The sequence below is a fragment of the Rana temporaria genome, chromosome 1 (assembly GCF_905171775.1).
Source record: "Rana temporaria chromosome 1, aRanTem1.1, whole genome shotgun sequence".
NCBI classification, from domain to species: domain Eukaryota; kingdom Metazoa; phylum Chordata; class Amphibia; order Anura; family Ranidae; genus Rana; species Rana temporaria.
The window spans coordinates 240,224,461-240,246,291 of record NC_053489.1 but is presented as its reverse complement, the minus strand read 5'-3'; the positions used below and the strand labels follow the sequence as shown (position 1 = coordinate 240,246,291).

At 43.8% G+C, this 21,831-nt stretch overlaps 1 protein-coding gene across 2 annotated transcripts in view; it reads right to left on the bottom strand.

The window, feature by feature from the left end:
* The window catches only part of NF2 (neurofibromin 2), a 158,955-nt gene that overhangs the window by 119,504 nt on the left and 17,620 nt on the right, over positions 1-21,831 (bottom strand). For both annotated transcript variants that reach the window (XM_040351958.1, XM_040351957.1), the window contains exons 5-8: positions 21,095-21,178; positions 19,167-19,235; positions 9,703-9,785; positions 826-901 (exon numbers count right to left, since the gene is read on the bottom strand). In XM_040351958.1, the coding sequence (XP_040207892.1) occupies positions 826-901; positions 9,703-9,785; positions 19,167-19,235; positions 21,095-21,178 (312 nt within the window). The remainder of the gene's footprint in view (positions 1-825; positions 902-9,702; positions 9,786-19,166; positions 19,236-21,094; positions 21,179-21,831) is intronic.

Sequence of the window (21,831 nt, the reverse complement as noted above, 5' to 3'; positions counted from 1 at the left end):
TTCAGGTAGGGGCTCTCATTGTTACGCGGCGCAGCGTATCATATTTATGCTGTGCCGCTGTAAGTTAGAGAGGCAAGTGCTGTATTCACAAAGCACTTGCCTCCTAACTTACGGTGGCGTAGCGTAAATGGCGCCGGCGTAAGCGCCCTTAATTCAAATGAGGGGGGCGTGTTTTATTTAAATTAATGGTGACCCCGCGTACTTTACGTTTTTTACGAATGGCGCATGCGCCGTTCGTGAAAGAATCCCAGTGCGCATGCTCGAAATTCCGCCGCAAATCGTCATTGCTTTCGACGTGAACGTAAATTACGTCTAGCCCTATTCGAACACGACTTACGCAAACGACGTAAAAAATTCAAAATTCGAAGCGGGAACGACGTCAATACTTAACATTGGCTGTGCCTCCTAATAGCAGGAGTAACCTTACGCCGAAAAAGCCTAACGTAAACTACGTAACTAAATTGCACCGGGCGTACGTAAAATTTGTGAATCGGCGTATCTAGGTCATTTGCATATTCTACGCCGTAAATATGCACCCTAAGATACGACGGTGTAAGAGACTTACGCCAGTCGGATCTTAGGCTAATGTCGGCGTATCTTGCTTTCTGAATACAGAAAAAAGATACGCCTGCGCAGCTTTGAAATTGTGCGGCGTATAGATACGCCGGTGTAATTCAATGCTCAATCTAGCCCATTATTTTCTGGGCAACATCTGTCGTTTTTATTCCCTTAGTTGTTCAATCACACTCATACATTTTACTTTTTTTTGTTACTGATGGATTCAGAGGTTGCAACAATGCATGACAAGAGCCATTGAATTCTCACCCTTATGAGGAAATAATTGACTCCATACATCTCTAGGTCTTGTGCTATTTTCAGGTATTCCATCTCAGCTTCATCTCTGTAAAACAAGAGAATAAATATTAGGCGATGTACACCAGGGATGTTCTTATTCAGCCGGAACTTCAAGCTCTCAATCATCAATATTTGTAATCCTTGTGCTTCTTGCATTAGTATATAGATACAAAAGTAGATCATATTTACTTGCTTTAAATTTTTTTTTATTTTTTTTACTTTTATTTCTTGCAGTTCCTTCCTGGGTTTCCAGATCCAGGCAAATTAGGTCATACATCTCAGGAGTAGTGTGGCAAACAGTTCGAGACTAGCAAAAGTTCAGCCTGAACAGCGCCTGTTTGCTGAATGTACAGCGCATTCTAAGCCCTGTCCCACCAGGGTACAGTGAATAGCTGGTTGTTAAGGAGCGGGACCGAGAAACTGGCCTCTGCGTCAACAACGGATGAGCAATCAGCTGTCAATGGGCTTTTTCGCTGACAGCTGAATTGAAAAAAAAAAAAAAAACACACACCATTTCTGGCAATAAAAAGAAAAGAAATTAGGAAGAAAAAAAAAATGGTGTGGGGGCCGTCACCAGGTGGCAACAACCCTTACCTATATAAGAACTGTCAAACGGCAGAGCAGGTATTTGGTGGTTAGCCTTTGTCATGGGCAGAGTGTTTGTTTTTTTGGGGTCCAATGGGCGTTGTGATGAATGATGGATCTATATTAAGGGACATTGTTTTTTTAATAAAGGAATTTTCAAAAAACTGCCTCCTGTCTTTATTTTAATTTTTACACTTTTTTTAGGCGAATGGGCAGGGGTACAATGTAGCCCATACTCATTCATATATAGAGGGGGCCCCCTTATTAAATAGGGCTTCCAGATTTCGATAAGCCCCCCTGCCCGCAGACAACTACATACCAGGGTTGTTGGGAAGAGGCCCTTGTCTCCATCAACATGCACCCCCCCTCCCATGTTGAGGGTATGTGGCCTAGTATTGTTCAGGAGGGACACATTTAAATGTCTTTTTTTTTTCCTCTTTATAAAATGTCAGTTTTGCTGCAGCAGGTGCTATACACTGTACAGATGTGGCACAGGCAGACTAGGGGAACCCCCCCAGGCACTATATTTAAAATATTTTTTTCAACTTTCACTAAGCATCATTAAAATCTCTGTTCCTGTAAAAACAATATTTTTAAAAAACAATTTTTGCATCGATACATGTCCCCCAGGGCAGTACTCGGCACCCCATAGCCTTTATGGCCAATAACTTGCATATAAGCCTTCAAAATGGGGGCTTGATTTTTCTAATTCAGGTCCCATAGACTTCAATAAGGTTCGGGCCCAAACTTTTGTGATGTACAAAAGCTCTGGCACAAACCAAACCCGGGGGGGTGTTCGGTTCAACTCTTCCCAGGAGACTTTGGGTTTTCTCAGCTAAGCACACCCTCCTGTCTGCATGTCTGAGCTAAGGGCAGATGGATTCCAACAAGTAATTGCTACATGAATCATCTGCCCTTATTCAAAATGAACATAGAATTGCTAAGGGGCGTTTTTGAAAGTGATTTCTCAGCAAAACATCTATGGAGGAGACATAAATAGGTGGGTGGATGAGTTTACATTGAATATTAAAAAATACTTTTCTGTATTGTGGTGCTCAGTTGCAGTGTAGTTCCACTTTAAATATGATGTAGTGGTATGTGCCTTTCTATGCTTCTATATATTTTTTTGTTCTCAGATTAAAAAAAAAAAAAACACAAGGAAGGAAACCTCAGGCAAAAAGTATGATACTGCATTAGGATAACCCATGTCCTTATTTAGGTATCAATCCTTCCCACTGCGAAGGAAGATAGGTATGTGTATCCTGATTTACACAAGCAATGTTGCCCAACAGCAACCATGTTATTACAGCAGTCTTCCGCCCACGTCCAACTCTTTCCTGGCAGGAAGTAAGTGTGTGTGTTGGAAAGGGGGGGGGGGTTTGAGGAGCAATGTAGTATACAGGTGGTGACTACAGCCTAACACTGAGATGCAGCCCTGCCCAAAAGCAAGCATGCCGAGAGATTCAACCAAGTACATTACATGCAACCAAATTTTTAGGAGTCAAATTTACCTCCTTTACTACCAGTCTGTATGCAACCTAAAAGAAAGCATTTTTTTTTTTACTTCAGTATTGATCACGATTACCCCTATTTTGAAATCCGTTCGATTATTTTAAAACTATCTTTTACTGGTAACCGCATAAAACTAGAACATAGGATTAAAAATAGACGGGAAAGAAATAAAATAGAAAATAAAAAGGGGGGGGGGGTTTCATTGGCTTCCCTTATTGGTCTAGATGTGAATTGTTTTCCAAGTAAACCCGACATTACTATTCCTAATCCACTGGCGGGGTTTATTGCATAAGTGGAATTAGATAATTTTCATAATATCAAATATTTGAGGCCCTAAAATTGACTTTACCAACAACATTGGATCACAGATAACAGATAAGCTTCTCTTTCAGATAGTTGTCTATCTACATTAGGGGGCAGATCCACATACATCTGCGTGGGTGCAGCGTATGTGAGATACGCTACGCCGCTGTAACTTGCTTTTCTTTTCTTTGAATCCTGAAAGAATTTGCGCCGTAAGTTACGGCGGCGTAGTGGATCTCTCGCGGCGTAAGGGTGCGGAATTCAAATTCACGGACGACTTACGCAAACGACGTAAAATTTTCAAAATTATACGCGGGAACGACGGCCATACTTAACATTGTGTACACCACCAGATAGCAGCTTTAACTATACGCCAGAAAAAGCCGAACGGAAACGACGTAAAAAAATGCGTCGGCCGCTCGTACGTTCGTGGATCGTCGGAAATGGTTAATTTGCATACTCGACGCGGATTACGACGGGAACGCCACCTAGCGGACGTCGAAAAATTGCATCTAAGATCCGAAGGCGTACGAAGACGTACATCTGTCGGATCTAACCCAGATGCCGTTGTATCTTGTTTTGAGGATTCAAAACAAAGATACGACGCAGGAATTTTGAAATTACGCCTGCGTATCAATAGATACGCCGGCGTACTTTCTTTGTGGATCTACCCCTAAGTATTTTGTTTCCAAACATTTCCCTCTTAACCTCACTGCATTTACAAGTGAACTGATGACTTTAGCATCACAAACATTTTCCTGGATGGAAAAATGCAACTTAAACAAAATCTACTGCTCGGCATCGTGTATCTCCTTCAAATGATCCCTATACAAATCCCACCAACTTATTTTAAAAACGTTCAATGCATCTTTAAAGTAATTGTAAAGGCAGACCGTTTTTTAATTTTAGTGATTGTAGTCTCATTTTTTTTTTTTCAACAAAAATAACAAATATGTTACCTGCTCTGTGCAGTTGGTTGTGCACAGGGCAGCCCAGATCCTCCTCTTCTCAGGTCCCTCTTTGGCTCTCCTTGCCCTTCCCTCCCTTTAAGTCACCCTCAGGGAGCAGCTTGCTATAGGGACACCGAAGCCGAGCTGCAGCTCCCTGTGTCCATTCAGACACAGAGCTTCAGTTTGGCCCCACCCCCTCTCCTCATTGGAGAACGGACTTTGATTGGCAGCAGCAGGAGCCAATGGCGCCACTGCTGTGTCTCGGCCAATGAGGAGGGGAGTCCCAGACAGATGAGGCAGCTGTGGACATCGCTGGATAGAAAGGGGGCTTAGGTAAGTATTAAAATGGCTGAGGGGGGTTGCTGCACACAGAAGGCTTTACCTCTACAACCCCTTTAATGCATCCTATGCATTAAGATAAAAGGCACTCAGTGTGCAGCAGCCCCTCTAATACTTACCTGAGGTCCGTAGAGGTCCACCGATGTTGCAGGAGTGTCTTGGCTGCCTGGGACTCCCCCCTCATTGGCTTAGACAGCAGCACTGTGCTATTGGCTCCCGCTGCTGTCAAAGTCAATCAGCCAATGAAGAGAGAAATGGGGCGGGGCCGAGGCTCAGTGTCCGAATGGACACAGGGAGCAGTGGCTCCACTGGGGTGCCCCCATAGCAAGCAGCTTGCTGTGGGGGGCACTTAACAGGAGGGAGGGGTCAGGAAGCCAAAGGAGTACCAGAGAAGAGGAGAATCTGGGCTGCTCTGTGTAAAACTACTGTTCAAAGCAGGCAAGCTATAACATGTTTGTTATTTTTAACTAAAAAAAACACAAGACTTTACAATCACTTTCATAGGTTTGTCTGGGTCTCAAAACATGCACGCAGCAAACATGATATACTATGATGTACAACATAGATCAAAAGATAAAAGGTATCATTTTAAACAGCGCCATGTCTGCCATGCTTTGGCCTATGATTTCTCGTACAGTCTTCTCCAACGTTTGCTTCAATCCCCCTCTTCTTACCCCTGGGATTCTTCCTACAGAGTTTTCATGTAATCGTGCCCACAATGTTCTTAAGATGCCAATATTGTTGACAATTTCTTGCCGTCATTTTCCCATGACTAACATATATTCGGTCATGTTAGGTGTATTTTTCTCATGTTTGTATGAAACCATTTTCCAGTGTTCTGTGTTTATTGGCAACTAGACTCATGCACCATATTACATTTTTATGGCAAACTGGGTAATAACAGATTTCATGCTACACTATCCAGATTTTACATTGAGACCTTTGAGGTTCCTACACCTGCTTATTTCAAGCAGAAAACTTCCAAATGCTGCCCAAACCAATTTGAGAGGGAGTGTCAGGGAGAGGGCCCATTGCAACATACACTATGTCATACAAAAATGCTATTAACAAAAACCTCAGAATCTCTGCTACGACTTCTGGACCACTGGGAAAGGGACCTACAGTACAAACTACTCTATCCCCTGCAGCTAGATCCAAAATTCTCAAGCCTTAATTCTCGGTCATTAATCAGTAAAAAGTACCAAGAATCTGGCTACTAGCCAGTGACAAGGTGGTATTGTACCCCCTCACTCTTACACTCCATTTAACCCTCAGTACCCGACTCCTGCTTGCAATGTCAGACTGGGTCAGGTCATTTACCTCATATCTATTGGTCTATTGCACTTTAGTCCTTATGGACTCAAGTACTCCAGTTAAAAAATTAACCTGAGCGTTCTATGCCCAAAGAGCCTGCAGACTTTCTCCTTAAAGCAGAGCTACACCCAAAAGGGGAAGTTACGCTTTAAGGACTCGCCCTCTGCTCATCTTGCACTTTTGAGGAGCAGGTACCAGATTTTGACAGGCAACTGCTTCCCACTTCCGTTCCGAACGATGTGGCGCTCAGAACGAAAGTTCTCCTTCCTCCCCCTTGCGGTCCTTCTAGAATACCGACAGGTCCCAGGCCATCACAGCCGGGTACCCATAGTGAAGATGCCCCTGCCAGGGACCGAAGACAGCAGGTGAGACCAGACTGGGGTGAGCACACCGCTGGATCGTGGGACAGGCAAGTGGCTGTTATTAAAAAGTCAGCAGCTACAGTTTTTGTAGCTGCTGACTTTTTTTTCTCCCACAGGTGGTTGGAACTCCTCTTTAACACCACCACATTCCCTCTAAATTTCTACAAAAAGTCAGTCATTATTCACTAAGGCTACTTTCACACAAGGCATTTTACAGGCGTTTAAGCGCTAAAAAAATAGCGTCTGAAAAGCACCTGTAAACTGCCTCTTCTGCAGCGGTTAGCTTGCAGGACAGGAAAAATAGACCTGCAAGCAACTTCTTTGGGGGCGGTGCAGTAGTGGTGTATACACTGCTCCTAAACCGCCCCTGCCATTGAAATCAATGGGCACCGCTGCCGAAGCGCATGCAAACCCTTTTTCAGACGCTAGTGGGTGTTAAAAGTACCCTGCTAGCCGCCAAAATGCGCAGCTAAAACAGCTGTAAAGTGCTGCTAAAACTAGTGGCGCTTTATCATCAACGCGGCCAGCACCTCAGTGTGAAAGTGGCCTTAGCTAAAAACGGAAGTAAACCCATTGATTTAAAAGTTTAAAAAAAACTTTTGCATTACCAGCATGCTGGGAATGCCAACTGTCACTTTGGCTGCGTTCTCAACTAAATTGGTAAACCATCCAATGGCTGGTGTCAAAGGATCACATGTGCAGCATCATGGCAGCTGAAGATTAAACAGAGGCTAAGATGGCAGCTTCCTTGGCTGAAAATGATAGTAGGATTTACTTCCACTTTAATTCAGCACGCTCTTGTATACCCACGCCCTACGCATTACATTACGCCATGTGACTTCGTCTGGACGAACCGAACAAACTGGAAGTGATGCAAGAGGCGTCCAAACGCTGTTTACAACGCACTGCTTGCACTTTTATGCTTTTAATACCCTTTTTAATGCAAGAGCCCATTTGGCCTTTAATAAATCTTGTTTGTATAATACGTTTTTACTCTATGGGAGGTCTTTTCTTTATTCCTATATAATATTGGAAAACGTGAAACCACCATGTGAGATTGTGAGCTTGAAAGTTGCCATCACCATTGGAAACCCTCAACTGGATTCAGCAATATCAGGAACCAAATTTTCCTTGAGAGATTAAGGCCCCATACACACGATAGAATCCATCCGCTGAAAAACTCCAGCAGATTTGTTTCCGCGGATATTTATCCCCTGGGATGGATTTCCAGCGGATAAATATTTGATGAGATGCTATCAAATCTATCCGCTGGAATCCATCCCAACGGATGGATCCGCTGGTCTGTACAGACTCACCGGATCCATCCGTCCGAAGGGATCCCCCGCATGCGTCGTAATGATTCGACGCATGCGTGGAATTCCTTATATGACAGCGTCGCGGACGTCGCCGCGTCATAATCGCGGCGACGGCGCGACACGTCATCGCCAGAGGATTTCGGCGCGGATTTCGATTCGATGGCGAGTACACTCCATCGCATGGAAATACGCGCAAATCCTCGAGAGGATTTATCCGCGGATACGGTCCTCTGGACCGTATCCGCGGATAAATCCTCTCGTGTGTATGGGGCCTAAGAGTTGGAGAATCGTCCTGACCTTAGGAGATCGATAAGGCTGACTATATTCCTCATTGAGGTAAGAGCATTAAGTTTACAAGTATTATGAAGACCTAATACAGAAGAAACATTTGACACATCGTTTTTAACACATTATTGGGAAGGACTTTTTGCACAGCATAATCATTAGTTGTTCACATTATTTTGATATTGTGCTCTTTGCTTATCTATCATTATGGCTCCATGCACACTAGAGCTCATAAACTGCAGTTTATTGGCGTTTTTTTTTTTTTTAAAGCCCATAAACTGTACTTTATGTTAGCCTATGTGTCCATGCACACATGGAAGTTTTTTAGCGTTAATGAGCATTGGAGATTATGGGCTTTTTTCTGAACGCAAGAAATTTGAGCTCAAAGTGCCGTTTTTCGGTGGGAAAGACTGCTAAAAACCGCAAAACGCAGAAAAACGCTAATAAACGCTACTTCAAAAAAACATTGTAAAGACTCCCTGCAAAGCTAGTGGCGTTTTTATATAAAAAAAATAGCATCCAGTGCATGGAGCCTATCAGTTGAAGTTATTTCTTTATTTAAATTTAGAAAGTTGCGCTGATCACTATTCACTCAACAGTTACTTTCTGGATAAGGACCTTCTTACACAGAGTACATATTTAATGTGAAAGAAGAGGAACTTCTACGTGATTACCACTTTTCCCTCAAGGGGACTAGCCCCACCCTTAATATCCAGTGGATATAGCATCTTGAGACAACTTTTACTCATCAGTACTGGGGTTGGGCTCTCCCCCATCCCTATAATTAAAAACTTGAATAAAAACTTGAATATCGGGTAAAGCAATATACCTGCATAGAATTTATGTATATTTTCTGCTTATTGTAGACTGTATCCATGTTTCTGTGTCTAGATTGACAAAGTAATACTCTGAATTATTGTAAACTGTACTTTGTTTTGATCGGTACCATTCATGTGAAAAGGAGACCAATAAAAAAGACTAGCATTTAGTATTATTCAAACAGGAAGAATGTGAACAAATGTGCAAACAAGAGATGACCTGCTTTGTACCGAAATGTCCTTCAAATACTCAGAAAGGAAAAATTAATAGTGGTATTAAAGTGGAAGTAAACCCTCCTATTGTTTTTAGCCAAGGAAGCTGCCATCTTGGCCTCTGTTTAATCTGCAACTGCCATGATGCTGCACATGTGATTTTGAAACCAGCCATTGGATGGTTTGACAGTTTGGTTAAGAGCACAAGCAAATTGACAGCTAGCATTTCCGGCATGCCCAAAAATTGAACTTTTGCTTAATCCACTCCTCACCCCCTTACATGCCACTTTTGGCATGTACATTTTTTTTGGGGGGGGGGGCTTCAGGAGGAGTGGGACATCCTGTCCCACTTCCTCCTTCCGCCCAGGGGCCACTAAGGCGATACGTCATATCGCCTTTTGGCGGCTCCTCCCTGTAGGCGATCGCCTGGGACACGTGACAGGTTCCCAGGCGATCCCCTGACCAGTCACAGTGCGCAGCGCCGCTCGCGCATGCGCAGTGAGTGCCCAGCCGTGAAGCCGAAAGCTGTCACGGCCGAGTGCCCACACTAACAATGAGGACGACGGTCGGAAGAGGGGGGAGAGGAGTGGAGCTCCGGCCGGCGCGTCGCTGGACTGTGGAGCAGGTGAGTGCATGTTTACTAAAAGCCAGCAGCTAACTTTTAATAAATGTTAAAAACGCCTGGAACTCCCCTTTAACTGCTTTTTTAAACTATCAAATCGATGGGTTTACTTCCGCTTTAAGTTAAAAAAAAAAAAAAAAAAAAGATTCCCATGTGCAATTCACATTTTCTATGCAATCCATGTACAGTAAAATCTACGAAAGTACTGAAACCAAGATGGTATCTTACCTGGTTCGTCCACGATGCTCGGCATACCAGGCAGTGATCCTCTCCTCCCACATTTCTGGAGTCATCTGATACAGGTTAATTACCTGAAATAGGGAGGGGGGAAAAAAAAACAGTGAAACGCAACTGAAAACCCCCCTGGAGCTGCTTATAGCTTTCTACTAGCTCCAATGAGGCCATCTGAAGCTTGAACTAGATGAGCACTCTATTGTCTCCTCTTACTTTAAAAGGTTTCTGCAAGGATGAGGAAGAAAGTGGGACCAGAACCTGAATTAGAGTTACACTGCTCATATTATTGCTGACATATTGTATATGGTAATAATAAAAACGCCTGATGGACGGGACACCCCATGGCTAGTCAAGCACACAAGGTTACAATATTCTAAATGAACTGAGTTTTAAGAACGTCCTTAATCAATTGAAAGGCCCTCTATTAAAATTATAGATTAAAAAGGACTGATTCACTCCAAAAAACTAATTTATATGCATTTGGAGAGCTACTAATAACAACATTTAAAGCAAAATGAAATATCCCATACAGGAGACAAGCGGAGACAAACTGGCAGTAGCTTTCCTCAGAGTTTATAGGAAGCAGTGAGTTGTATTAGAAAAAAAAAAAAACACTGTGCCAGTCTGGTTTCAAAAAATCCTTTGCCCTCTCTATCTCACGATTTATTTATTACATATTTGTACATAATTTTTTATAAAATGTATTTTATAAGCTATTGTATGCAAAACATGTTACCTTGAAAATGTTGCTCTTTTGTGAAAATAATGGTCTTTTTCAGTAATATAAGCTAAAAGGTAGGTAGAAAATAATCCTAATGTACATAATCCTAACAAAATTGTGTTCTAAAAAAAAAATTTGTTCAGGCATATAGTATGCGATTCTATAATTACAACAGGGCAGCCATATTTGCTCATTATATAGGCAGGTTCTGCTTCATTTCTCAAAATGCAAGTTGTCCAACTCACTGAAAACAATGCATAGCTATCTTAACTCAGCTGTTATTAAGTAGTTAGACAGTCATTATAGTTACCAAGCTTCCCTCTCACTAGTGGATTATCAGCAAAATGTCTACATTTAACAGGATTACAAATATATGGGAGAGCAAGCCTATACAAAAATCTCCAAGTAAGAAATAAATTTTAGGTAAAAACACTCAAATATGAGCGTACAAAAAATGGAAAACTGACTGAAAAGTTAATAAAATCACTAGTGGAGTTAAATGTGCAATACAAAAATTCCCATCCGAGCCAAATTTACATGGGGAGGGGGGAGTTCCCAATACATCTAAAGCCTATACAGATGATGAGAATATCGGACGGATGATCGGACAAAATTACTAAATTCTTGTACGACATAATACAACTACAGAAGTGTTGTAAAAGTGTTGTATTGTACTGTAATGTATGCTTTGGTTTCCAAGTATGCATGGTCTTTCGATTTTTTTTTTTTGGATGAATATCGTACTGATTAAAACTAAAATTGCTAGCGTTTGTCCCGTCCGATAATTTTGCATCAACGGCTGTGATCTGCTCCCGAAAGGTGTGTACGAACGATCAGATTATCGGACGATCACTTTGAAAGAGGTATTTTTAATCCGGGCATAACAGCACAACAATCTTAGGCTGCATCCACACATGAGCATTTTCATCTTGTAAAACGCTAAATTTTAAAAGTTCAAAGACGCCCAACAAGCAAAATCGCATCGATTTAATTGGCCCCTGTTCAAATCTGAGCGTTCTGTCGCCTGAAGTAAAATGCCTGAAGCTCAAAAAAGTACATGAGCTTCTTTTTGGGCAGATTACAGGCATTTTTCTGCTTTTTACATTTGTGACCTTTTGACCTGTGCAAAATTGCTGCAAAAAAAAAATGCAGGAAAAATGCACCTAAACCATACGCTCAAGTGTGAATGCAGCCATAGCCCATGTCGCTTCACAGCAATCAAGTCCTTAAAGTGTATCTATGGTCAAAATATACTAATTTCTACATTCAATTTCCATTATTTCTAGTCTATTAATAGAGTGATCCTGAATTTAGTTTTAATGAATTTCTGAAAATCTCACACATTTATGTCCTTTAATTCAGTGACATGTTCACAATGCTCTGTGAAACGGCACTGCTGTGTGCCCAGAGCTGCTAAAGAGGAGTTTCAGTAGGCACAGTCTGTACAGGAAAAGTCCCACATGCTTGCAGGCAGAAATGTAATATAGAATATGTAGTCCTTACAAATCAAAAGTAAACCACATGAAGCAGTGGAGAAGCCATGCAGAAAAAGAGGAAGTCGAGCTAGCCCAATATGGGTGAAGGTGCAATAGTATGCACACACAAAAAAAATGCCCTTGGGACTTTTAAAAGCACACCTCAAGTAAAAAGTATAAATTATTTAACAAAATTTAAAAACAATTGATACAGAAAAGAAACCACATACTAAACGTCAACATATAAATCAATATTGCATTTTTGTCATAGACCTTTCCATGAGATCTGATTATGTCATGCAGATGACTGTCAGTAGTCTAGGATGACTGTGCTAGGTCTCGACGCGTTTTGAAAGAGGAGTCTTGCTTCTTCGGCAGAAGCACAGATAGAGGCAGATGATGGAAAGCTCCTGGTCTATTAGCTGGTATCAATCACTCTTTTTAAAAAAATCAAAAAAGTGTGTATAAATGAGTATATAAACAAATGGGCATGATACCCTATACTTTTAAGAAAGATTAAAAAAAAAAAAAAAAAAAAAATGTAATAAACTTTAAGTAGGAATAAATGCATGCACTGCCACCCATGACACAAAGCTGATCTCACCCCCAGGAGCCGTGCTTCTTCCGAAGAAGCAAAACTCCACTCGCAAAAAAGAGATTTTTAATACAGCTTACCTGTAAAATCTTTTTCTTGGAGTACATCACGGGACACAGAGCGACATTCATTACTATATGGGTTATATGGAGTACCTTTCAGGTGATGGACACTGGCAATCTCAAACAGGAAATGCCCCTCCCTATATAACCCCCTCCCATAGGAGGAGTACCTCAGTTTTGTAGCAAGCAGTATGTCTCCCAAAATGGTCCCCATAAGAGGGGTGGGAGCTCTGTGTCCCGTGATGTACTCCAAGAAAAAGATTTTACAGGTAAGCTGTATTAAAAATCTCTTTTTCTTTATCGTTACATCACGGGACACAGAGCGACATTCATTACTATATGGGATGTCCCAAAGCAATGCTTACAATGAGGGGAGGGAGAACATCTCCAAGACAAAAGGATTTAATTTAGAGAATACTCAAATCATAATAAATCCAACTTAGTTGAGAAAAATAATCTTAAATTTTAAATTTAACTCAAAAAAGAGGAGCCCCCGGAATCCGAGGGTCTCAAACTGCAGCCTGCAGCACTGCCTGCCCAAAGGCTGTATCAGAATTCCTTCTTACGTCCAACTGGTAGAATTTTGTAAACGTGTGGACAGAAGACCAGGTTGCCGCCTTGCAAACCTGAGCCATAGAGATCTGGTGGTGTGCTGCCCAGGAGGCGCCCATGGCCCTAGTAGAATGAGCCTTTAATGATACTGGAGGAGGCAACCCTTTCAAGCCGTAGGCCTGAGTGATTAATTGCTTAATCCACCTAGAAATGGTGGACTTTGCAGCTGCCTGCCCCTTCTTGGGCCCATCCGGTAATATGAACAGCACATCTGTTTTCCGGATCTTCTTTGTAGCTTTAAGATAGGCCTTCATGGCCCTGACGATATCCAAGGTATGCAGCAACCCTTCCTTTCTGGAAGTAGGTTTAGGGAAGAAGGATGGTAATACCAAATCCTGGTTCAAATGAAAACTGGATATAACCTTCGGTAGGAAGGAAGGATGAGGGCGGAGAACGACCCTGTCCTTATGAAAAATAAGATATGGTTCCTTACAGGATAAGGCCGCCAGTTCCGATACTCTTCTTGCGGAAACTATGGCGACCAAAAATACTAACTTCCTTGTCAGTAAAACCAAAGGAATTTCAGCCAACGGCTCAAACGGTTGTTTCTGTAAACTTGACAGAACAAGGTTTAAATCCCACGGGCAAAGCAGGGATTTAACTGGAGGTTTAATACGTAAGACCCCTTGAAGGAAGGTCTTAACCAGCGAGTGGGTGGCCAGCGGCCGCTGAAACCACACTGACAGAGCAGAAATCTGTCCCTTGATTGTGCTTAATGCCAATCCTTTATCCACTCCTAGCTGGAGAAAACTTAAAACTCTATCAATGGTGAATTTGCGAGGAAGCCATAGCTTGGACTCACACCAACCTACATAGGCCTTCCAGACCCTGTGATAAATCACCCTAGAGACCGGTTTCCTGGCTCTGATTAGGGTAGGGATTACTTTCTGAGACAGACCTCTACCCCTGAGAATCAGGGATTCAGCTTCCAGGCCGTCAAATTTAGATGCCGTAAGGCAGGGTGGAGGATCGGACCTTGCGATAGCAGGTCTGGCCGTAGAGGAAGAGTCCAAGGGTCTCCCACTACCATCCTTAAGATTAGTGAGTACCATGCCCTTCTGGGCCATGCTGGAGCTACCAGGATGACTGGTATGTGCTCCACCCTGATCCTGCGCAGCAGGCGGGGTAGTAACTGAAGCGGGGGAAACGCATAAAGAAGTTTGAACTGATGCCAAGGGCAAACCAGCGCATCGGTTCCGCAGGCCATCGGATCCCTTGAGCGGGACATGAACCTGTCTAGCTTCTTGTTGAGTCTCGATGCCATGACATCCACGTCCGGCACTCCCCATCTTTGGCAGAGTGCTTGAAAGATTTGTGGATGCAGAGACCATTCCCCCGGCCATAGAGTCTGGCGGCTTAAGAAATCCGCCTGAAAGTTGTCCACTCCGGGAATGAATATTGCCGATACGCAGGGCACATGAGCCTCTGCCCATAGGAGAATCAAGCTCACCTCTCTCTGAGCGGCTTGACTCCTGGTTCCCCCTTGGTGATTTATGTATGCCACAGCCGTGGCATTGTCTGATTGAATTCTCACCGGGAACCCCTGCAATTTTGACGTCCAAGCCCTGAGGGCTAGTCGAGCAGCTCTGAGCTCCAAGATGTTGATGGGCAACTGCTCCTCTAGCTTTGCCCAAGTACCTTGGCGAGTGCAACCATCCAAAATTGCTCCCCAGCCTGTCAGGCTGGCGTCTGTGGTCACTATCTTCCAAGCCACTGGGCTGAAAGATCTCCCCTTCAGTAGGTTCTGAGGGTCTAACCACCAACACAGACTTTGTCGGACTCTTGATGAGAGTGGCAACGGGATATCCAAGGCCTGTGGCCTTCTGCTCCATGCTGACAGGATGGCTGCCTGCAGGATGCGAGTGTGACTCTGGGCGTATGGTACCGCCTCGAATGTGGCCACCATCTTGCCTAGTAACCTCATACATAGGCGAATAGTCGGTTCCTTCTTGCTTAGAACCAGTAGGATTAATTCCTTGATGGCTTTGACCTTCCTCAGAGGTAGAAACACTCTTTGTTGTTCTGTGTCTAATCTCATGCCGAGATATTCCAACTGCCTTGTGGGCAGGAAAGCTGACTTTTCTCGATTTAGGACCCAGCCGAACTTCTCGAGGTATTGGACCGTGAGGGCCACTGCTCGCTCCAAGCCGGGAGACGAGTGATCTATGACTAGGAGGTCGTCCAGGTATGCTAGGATCGTGACCCCTTGGATCCTTAGTTTGGCTAGGATTGGAGCTAGGACCTTCGTGAACACCCGGGGGGCCGTAGCCAACCCGAAGGGAAGCGCCACGAATTGGAAGTGACGCGAAGCCACCATGAAGCGTAGATATTTTTGATGTGGCTGATAAATTGGAACATGAAGGTAGGCATCCTTTATGTCTATGGACGCCATGAAGTCGTCCTTTTGGAGTGTGGCAGCTGCTGACCGCACGGATTCCATCCGAAATGAGCGGATCTTTAGGTATGCATTTACCATCTTTAGGTCCAAAATTGGCCTGACATCTCCATTGGACTTCGGGATGATAAATAGGTTGGAGTAGAAACCTAGTCCCTGTTCCAGGACTGGTACCTCTACTATTACTTCCTGGGAAAGTAGATGATTTAATGCCGACATTAATGCGGCTCCTTTCTCCGGATCGTTTGGAATCCTCGACTCCTGGAAATGAGGAGGAGGAAACTTTAGGAAATCTAATTTGTAGCCCGTGGCCACGGAAGACCGTACCCACTCGTCGGGAATGCTGGCTTCCCAAACCTCTGAAAAGAGTCGCAGCCTTCCCCCCACCTTCGTGGGTGGGGGCGCCCCTTCATAAGGGCTTGGGGGCTGGTTTTGCTGGTTTGCGAAACCACTGCTTTCTGCCTCTAGCCTGTCCTTGAGACTTGCTGTTGAAGCCGAAGTTTGCTTTCGCAGGAGGCCGTCGATACTGTTTGGCATTAGAGGGCCCCTGCCCAGGGGAGTACTGTCGTTTAAACGCAGGCCCCTGAAACTTCTTCTTAGTTGGCAAGAGAGTACTTTTGCCGTTTGAAATGGTCTGAATGTATTTATCTAGGTCTTCTCCGAAGAGTCGTCCTCCATAGAAGGGAAACCCTACCAGGAGCTTCTTGCATGGGGGCTCGGCCTCCCAGCTCTTTAACCATAAGAGTCTTCTCATATGGATAAGGGATAACGATAAACGTGACGCTTGCTGGATAGAATCCTTAATTGCGTCTACTGTAAAACATATGGCCCTAGGGACATCCGAAAATTCTTCTGCCTGCTGGGCAGGAATAAGTTTAAGCATCTGCTTAACTTGATCCGATAATGCTTGAGCAACCCCAATCGCAGCCACCGCTGGCTGTACTACTGCCCCTGCCGTAGTGAAGGAGTTCTTAAGTAGTGCTTCCAAGCGTTTTCAACTGGATCCTTGAATACCTGTATGTTTTCTACAGGGCATGTTAACGACTTGTTAACACATGAGATGGCTGCGTCCACTGCAGGAGTAGCCCATTTCTTGGAAAATTTATCTTCCATAGGATATAGGGCAGAGAATCTTTTAGGTGGTAAGAAGATTTTATCTGGCTTGTTCCAATCTTGGAACAAAACTCCCTCTAATAGAGGGTGGATCGGAAACACTGCATTGCTTTGAGGCGCCCTCAGTGAGCCCAAAGCTGAAACCGTTGATACCTGGAGATCTGGTACTGGCAAGTTGAATGCATTATGGACCAAGTCCGTTAAGGCTTGAATCCACCAGCCCTCCCCTTGGGAGACTGCTCCAGACTCCTCTGTATCCGGATCTTCGATCCCTGAACCTACTTGGTCCTTGTCCAAGAGATCGTCCAATTCCCCTGAGGAAAGGACCTCCTCTTCTGAGGGTCCACGCTCGGGCGACGGAGATCTAATCCGTTTACTGCCCCGCATAGCTGTGGCTATCATTTTTCCCATTCTTTTCTCCATCTCTCTTAAAGAGGTGAGTAATACCTCGTCCGTGACCATCTTAGGGTTGGACTGACCCGCGCCAGCTCCAGCCCCAGATCCCGATGGCCCCAAGGCTCCCTGAGGGGAAAGCAGCGGCATAGCTTTGTCCGAGACCTCAGACTCTCTGGGGGAATCCCCACCTCTTGTACCCTCTGACCCGGATGCCATGGTACAATACCGAGGTACACCTGCTACCTATTGGTACTTGGAACTATAAAAGTTAATTGCCCAAACACCTGTTTGGGGGATAAAAAATGCTTCCTCTCCCCTAGATGACCTTTTTTTTTTTTTTTTTTTCTTTTTTTTTTTTTTTTTCAAATCCAGGAAAGAAAAATCATTCTGTCCCCCTGAGTAGTATTGCAAGAAAAACTATGAGATGGAAAGAAACAGCCTATTTCTAGGCTTGAAAACAGTCTTCTGAAGACTGCAATATTCTTTTTGGCCACTGTGTGTCCTCGGCGCCCCGTGCTGCCGCTCTGGTCTGTCCTCCCCAGTTCCAATGTATCGAATGCTGTTTGGAACGAAAAAGAAAGGGCCGCCCCTTCCTTAAACCACTGACCTGCCCTTCCCCCCTCAGCTAAACGGCGCGAATTGCGCCTATAACACGTGAACGCGCGCGCGCCCGCCGATAGGGGGGGGGGTTGGGGGGAAGGGAGCCTCTCTGCTCCAGCTGGAACCACGAGGAGGTCAGCGTTTTGCCTGCTTAGCAGGCTCTGAGGAGGAAGACTGATGGAGCATCGCCTGGAGGCTTGCAGGTAAGCATAGCTCTCTGACACACACATACATTTTATATTACACAGGCCCTACTCAAATGCTTTTCCAACACTACAAGGGAGGTCACTTCTTATGGGGAAAAAATACACATAGAGCCATCCTATCATTAAGATATGTGACTAGTTTGCCAGATGCAGCGCATAACTTTAGGCATGTCCCCTGTGACCCCCCAGAAAAAACCTGCTAAGAACCAAGTTCCGCAAGTTTTCCCCTCACTTACCTGCTCCATGCCGCAGGACTTTGCCAAGCAAGAGGCCCAATCTTCCCCCATCTCCGTGGGGATGTCTAGACCTTCAGGCCCTGGGTTCCTATGAAGGATCCACTGTCCTGGGCCCATATAGCACTCTGGCAACAGAAACATTAGGCACCCAAAGGTTTCTAAGTTCTGGGCCCAGGGTCCAGCTCTCTAAAAAGAAAAGCATTATGGGCTATACCCCAAGGGTTTGGGGTCCGGTTACTGACCACTTTAGCGCTGAGGCCTTTGGACAGAACCGGTTAGCTCACCTAATCCCAAGGATGCGGAGGCAAGCTAAACCATGACCAACACCTAAGACACTGGCGTAAAAACTGAGGTACTCCTCCTATGGGAGGGGGTTATATAGGGAGGGGCATTTCCTGTTTGAGATTGCCAGTGTTCATCACCTGAAGGTACTCCATATAACCCATATAGTAATGAATGTCGCTCTGTGTCCCGTGATGTAACGATAAAGAAACGTGTCGAGATCTGGCACAGACATTCAAGACTACTGACAGTCTTCTGTATGACATAATCAGATCTCATGGAAAAGTCTATGACAAAAATGTAATATTGATTCATATGTTGACATTTATGTAATGTGGTTTCTTTTCTGTATCAATTGTTGTTTTTAAAATCTTTGTTAAATAAATAATTTATACTTTTTACTTGAGGTGTGCTTTTTTAGCATTTTTGTTTTTTGCTGTGTGCAAGCCATGCAGAAACTTGTGGAAACAGATGGCCAATAGACAGGCAGTACTCACAACATGAAAGGATTTTCTAGGTTAGCTATTATTGAATTGTCAAATAGAACTATTGTTTGTATTATTACAATGGTGGTATTATATTAGTGAAGTGCATGCTATGACTTTAATGGAAAGAACAGGAAAAGGATAGTTTTAATCAGACTGGCTGCAATAAATTCACTGCAACTGTCAAAACAGTGGACCAATTATGCAGGCAATACTGTGAAGAAGACATTCTTGATTTTTAACTTGTCTAAACATATCTAAAATATGTAAATTAACTTACTCTCTTGGGAAGTAGCTCCTCTTCTGCCAAGAACCCACGTTTGTGTACAGACGCATCATAATCTCCATACTAAAGAGAGGCAATAAACAGTAAACTTTACGTAAGAAATCAACTCAACTCATGCAAGTGTGTATTGTAAATAGACTGTTTTTAAACTGCTTGTTTCAAGAAAATGCTCTCAATTAAAAAGAGAAGTGTGGATTATAAAAATAATAATAAAAAAAAAAAAAAAACACACATACACACTTTTATGGCTGCAGCATAGGTGTGGCGCTAAGACTGAGAGATTACATGATCGCTAAAAACTCAATTCCAGAGCTTCATTGAGAAGAGTGCAGCAATTGTCAGTCACCACTCTGCTCTGCCCCTCCAGGGCTCACTGTGGTGCCAGGCTTTGGAGAAGGGTGGGAGCGGCTGGCTCGGGCTCCCCGTGGCATGCAGAAAGGCTGAGCTGGCTTTCAGTCGGGCATCTGGGTGGCTTTAGCCCGCTGGTGGCTGAATCTGGGTCACAGGATTGCACAAATAAGTGCATTTCTGTGACCCTGAAGATAAGTATGGACAAAAAAAAAGCTTTGGCCATACTACTTTTTAAAGCGATTGTAAAGTCTTGTTTGTTTTTTGTTTTTACAATAACAAACATGTTATACTTACCTGCTCTGTGTAATAGGTTGGCACAGGGTAGCCTAGATCCTCCTCTTCTCTGGTCCATCTTTTCTGCCCCAGACCCCTCCCTTCTGTTGAGTGTTTTCTATGGGGGCACCCAAGCCGAACTGCAGCTCCGTGTGTCCATTTAGACATGGAGCTGACTTTCGGCCCTGCCCACTCTTTCTCCCGATTGGCTAACTGACTTTAATTGACAGCAGCACAAGCCAATGGCGCACTGCTGTGTCTCAGCCAATCAAGAGGAAGAGTCAGACGGCCGAGGGACTCGTGGACATCGCTGTACAGAGATGGGGCTCAAGTATTAGGTGTTGCTGGGAGGGCTGCTACACACAGAAGGCGTTTCATCTTAATGCCAAGAAAGAATTAAGATAAAAAAAAAAATTCTACCTTTACAACTCGTTTAAGTACAACAAAAAGCTAACTAAAATGTGCTGAAGCTCTGCTTACTGAGTAAACTGAACATGAATGCCATCATACAATGGACAAACAAGGTGTAATACAAAAAAAATAAAAAAATAATAATAATAATTTGTTGCCTTACTCATTTTCAAAATATTAAAAGAAAAACTGCTAACAAGAAAAGACCACGGAGACATGAAGAAGTTTACCAATTAGACGAAGTAACCTCTTTCTGCAGAGTATGTCAGTCCAGATTAACATTTGATGTAAATGTTAAATTCACAATGGGCACATACATTTCCGATAATTATCTTGACTATCCAGGCAAAGCAATATTCTACTAGAAAATCAGTGAAGAGATGGCACCAATATGACAATTTTCCATTGTTGACTAATCAACAATGAAAATGAAATAAAACATTTCTAAATTAGTTCATTGTGCTCCCAAAACACAAATTTTCCTGTATACATACATAATTCCTTACATGCCTATCACAAACTCATCCTAGGATTGGATGCCAGGCTTTGAAAATGTATCTTTGGACCAGCTTCCTGTTGGTTGAGGAAGTAGGCATAGCGATGTGAACACACTTCTGTATCTTATAGTCAAAATATAAATGTGGCAGCAGGGAAGAAATCCTGGAATGAATAAAGCAAAACCATGCCAAGGCTCCCTGCAGGCTGTGCCTGTAAGTTCCAGGTAAGCATGCATCTGAGGTTTGTAAATGAGGATTTAATTGTGCCAAGTGTAAAGGGAGGTACGCACCGGCAACCTTTTTTTTTCCCCTTTTTTTTTATTGGAGCCGCGCTAAAGAAAAAAAAACATCATAGATACATTTGAGTCTGGCAAAATGAAGAAAACCCACCTTTGCTTGCACTGCATATGAAGCCAACAGCACAGATGCTTCTGGAGGGCAATAGATTTTCTCTTCCAATATTTGCTTTTTAACCTGTTCAATAGTACAGAAAAAGATTAAACGTTCAATAAAGTCAATAATACAAATACTGTACAGCAAGCTACTAGAGGCTACAATAGTTCAAACATTGTGGCACAATACTATGCCTTCATCACCATTTGAATCCAGAAAGGACAACTTTAATAAGTTAACCACTTTCCCACCGCGCCATAGACAAAAGACGTCTACAGCACGGTGGAGTTATTCTGGGAGGACGTCCCTGGGACGTCCTCCCAGAATCCTTCACTCGCGTGCCCCCTGGGGCACGCTCCCGGAATCATCTGTGAGCATCACAGATCGCGGTAAATTGCCGCTGATAGCGGCCGTTTACCACGTGATCGCTCCGTCAAATGACGGAGCGATCACTTATAAACAAACCGGCCTCATGTCATGACGCCGGTTCCTCCCTCTCCTCTCTGTACCGATCGGTACAGTGTGAGAGGAGAGGGGGGAGAGCGGAAGCAGCAGCAGCTGCTGTGGCTGGATCTGTGACAAATGCAGTCACAGATCCAGCCATCCCTCCCTGCGCAATACTCTGCAATACCCCCCCATACTCTGCAATACCTGCTAATGAATGAATGAATGAATGAATGAAAAACTTATATAGCGCGGCACATGCGAACTGAATCGCCTCTGGGCGCTTGATG